We start from the raw sequence: 1,059 nt of genomic DNA, 5'->3' as shown, positions 1-1,059 counted from the left end.
AAATAAAGGAAACCATGAGACCTATGTTTCTTTGGGCCTGGCTTACTTCACTTAATATAATTGTTTCCAAGTCTGTCCATTTCCTAACAAATGGGGCAATGTCATTCTTTCTGATGGAGGCATTGAATTCCATTGTGTATAAGAAAAAAGAAAAAAGCCGGAAGTGGCGCTGTGGCTCAAGTGGTAGAGTGCTAGCCTTGAGCTGAAGAGCTGTGGGACAGCGCCCAGGCCCAGAGTTCAGGCTCCATGACTGGACCCCCAAAAAAAACCCAAGAATTCCATTGTGTATATATACCACATTGTCTTGATCCATTCATCTACTGAGGGGCATCTGGGTTGGTTCCATATCTTAGCTAGGGTATGAGTGCATTTCTTATCAAGCACTGTTGCGTCCTCCTTTGTTTTCCATCCCTTTCCATCCCTCCCCCTGACCCCTTCCGGGACAAAGTTGTAAAATTCATTTTGGACATAACAACTTAAATATAAAATAAATAAATAGTAATGTCAGAATTAAAAATGCACAAAGAGAGAGTTCCGGGAAGATGGCGGAGGAGAAGCTGGAAGCTAAACAAGCTCTCGCATAGAAAGCAGTTTTAGTGTTCCAGTGAACAGTCCTAAGCCAGAGAATCACATCAAGTGTGACATCACAGTACAGAGTTAGGCCAGAGAGGAAAACTCCAGGCAAGGAGACAGATCTGAGCACTTGCCAGCTGCAGCGGCAGCAGCTGTAGCCACCATACCTGCAACACAGAGAATCCGGGACGAAGGCACCAGAAGCTGCAGGCAAGCCAATTCTACTCAACACTAGCAAGAACTGAAAGGGAGCAGACATCTTCATCCTGAAGTTCGCAGACCAGAGACTACCCAGGAACCAAGACTCTGTCGTGAGTAGAAGCCTGAGATCCTCACTCCTTCTCAGAGAGCAGAGGAGGAAAGGCCACCCCTCTCCCCCCACTACCAGAGATCTCCATCTTTGATAGTGACAAAGGCCTGGCTGAGCAGCTAGCTCCAACTCAGGCCTTGGAAGAAAACAAGAGTCATTTAGCAGGTCACAGGAAC

The 1,059-nt window shown here is 46.6% G+C and overlaps 1 protein-coding gene across 1 annotated transcript in view; it reads right to left on the bottom strand.

The window, feature by feature from the left end:
- LOC105998735 (vomeronasal type-2 receptor 116-like) overlaps positions 1-1,059 on the bottom strand; it is a 46,516-nt gene that overhangs the window by 13,519 nt on the left and 31,938 nt on the right. Inside the window, exon 7 of the mRNA XM_013033526.1 lies at positions 708-740. Coding sequence (XP_012888980.1) covers positions 708-740 — 33 coding nt within the window. The remainder of the gene's footprint in view (positions 1-707; positions 741-1,059) is intronic.

Source organism: Dipodomys ordii, unplaced genomic scaffold (assembly GCF_000151885.1).
Source record: "Dipodomys ordii isolate 6190 unplaced genomic scaffold, Dord_2.0 Scaffold171, whole genome shotgun sequence".
In the NCBI taxonomy this organism is placed as follows: domain Eukaryota; kingdom Metazoa; phylum Chordata; class Mammalia; order Rodentia; family Heteromyidae; genus Dipodomys; species Dipodomys ordii.
Note: the sequence above shows the minus strand (reverse complement) of the source record. Positions and strands in the feature narration are given on the sequence as shown.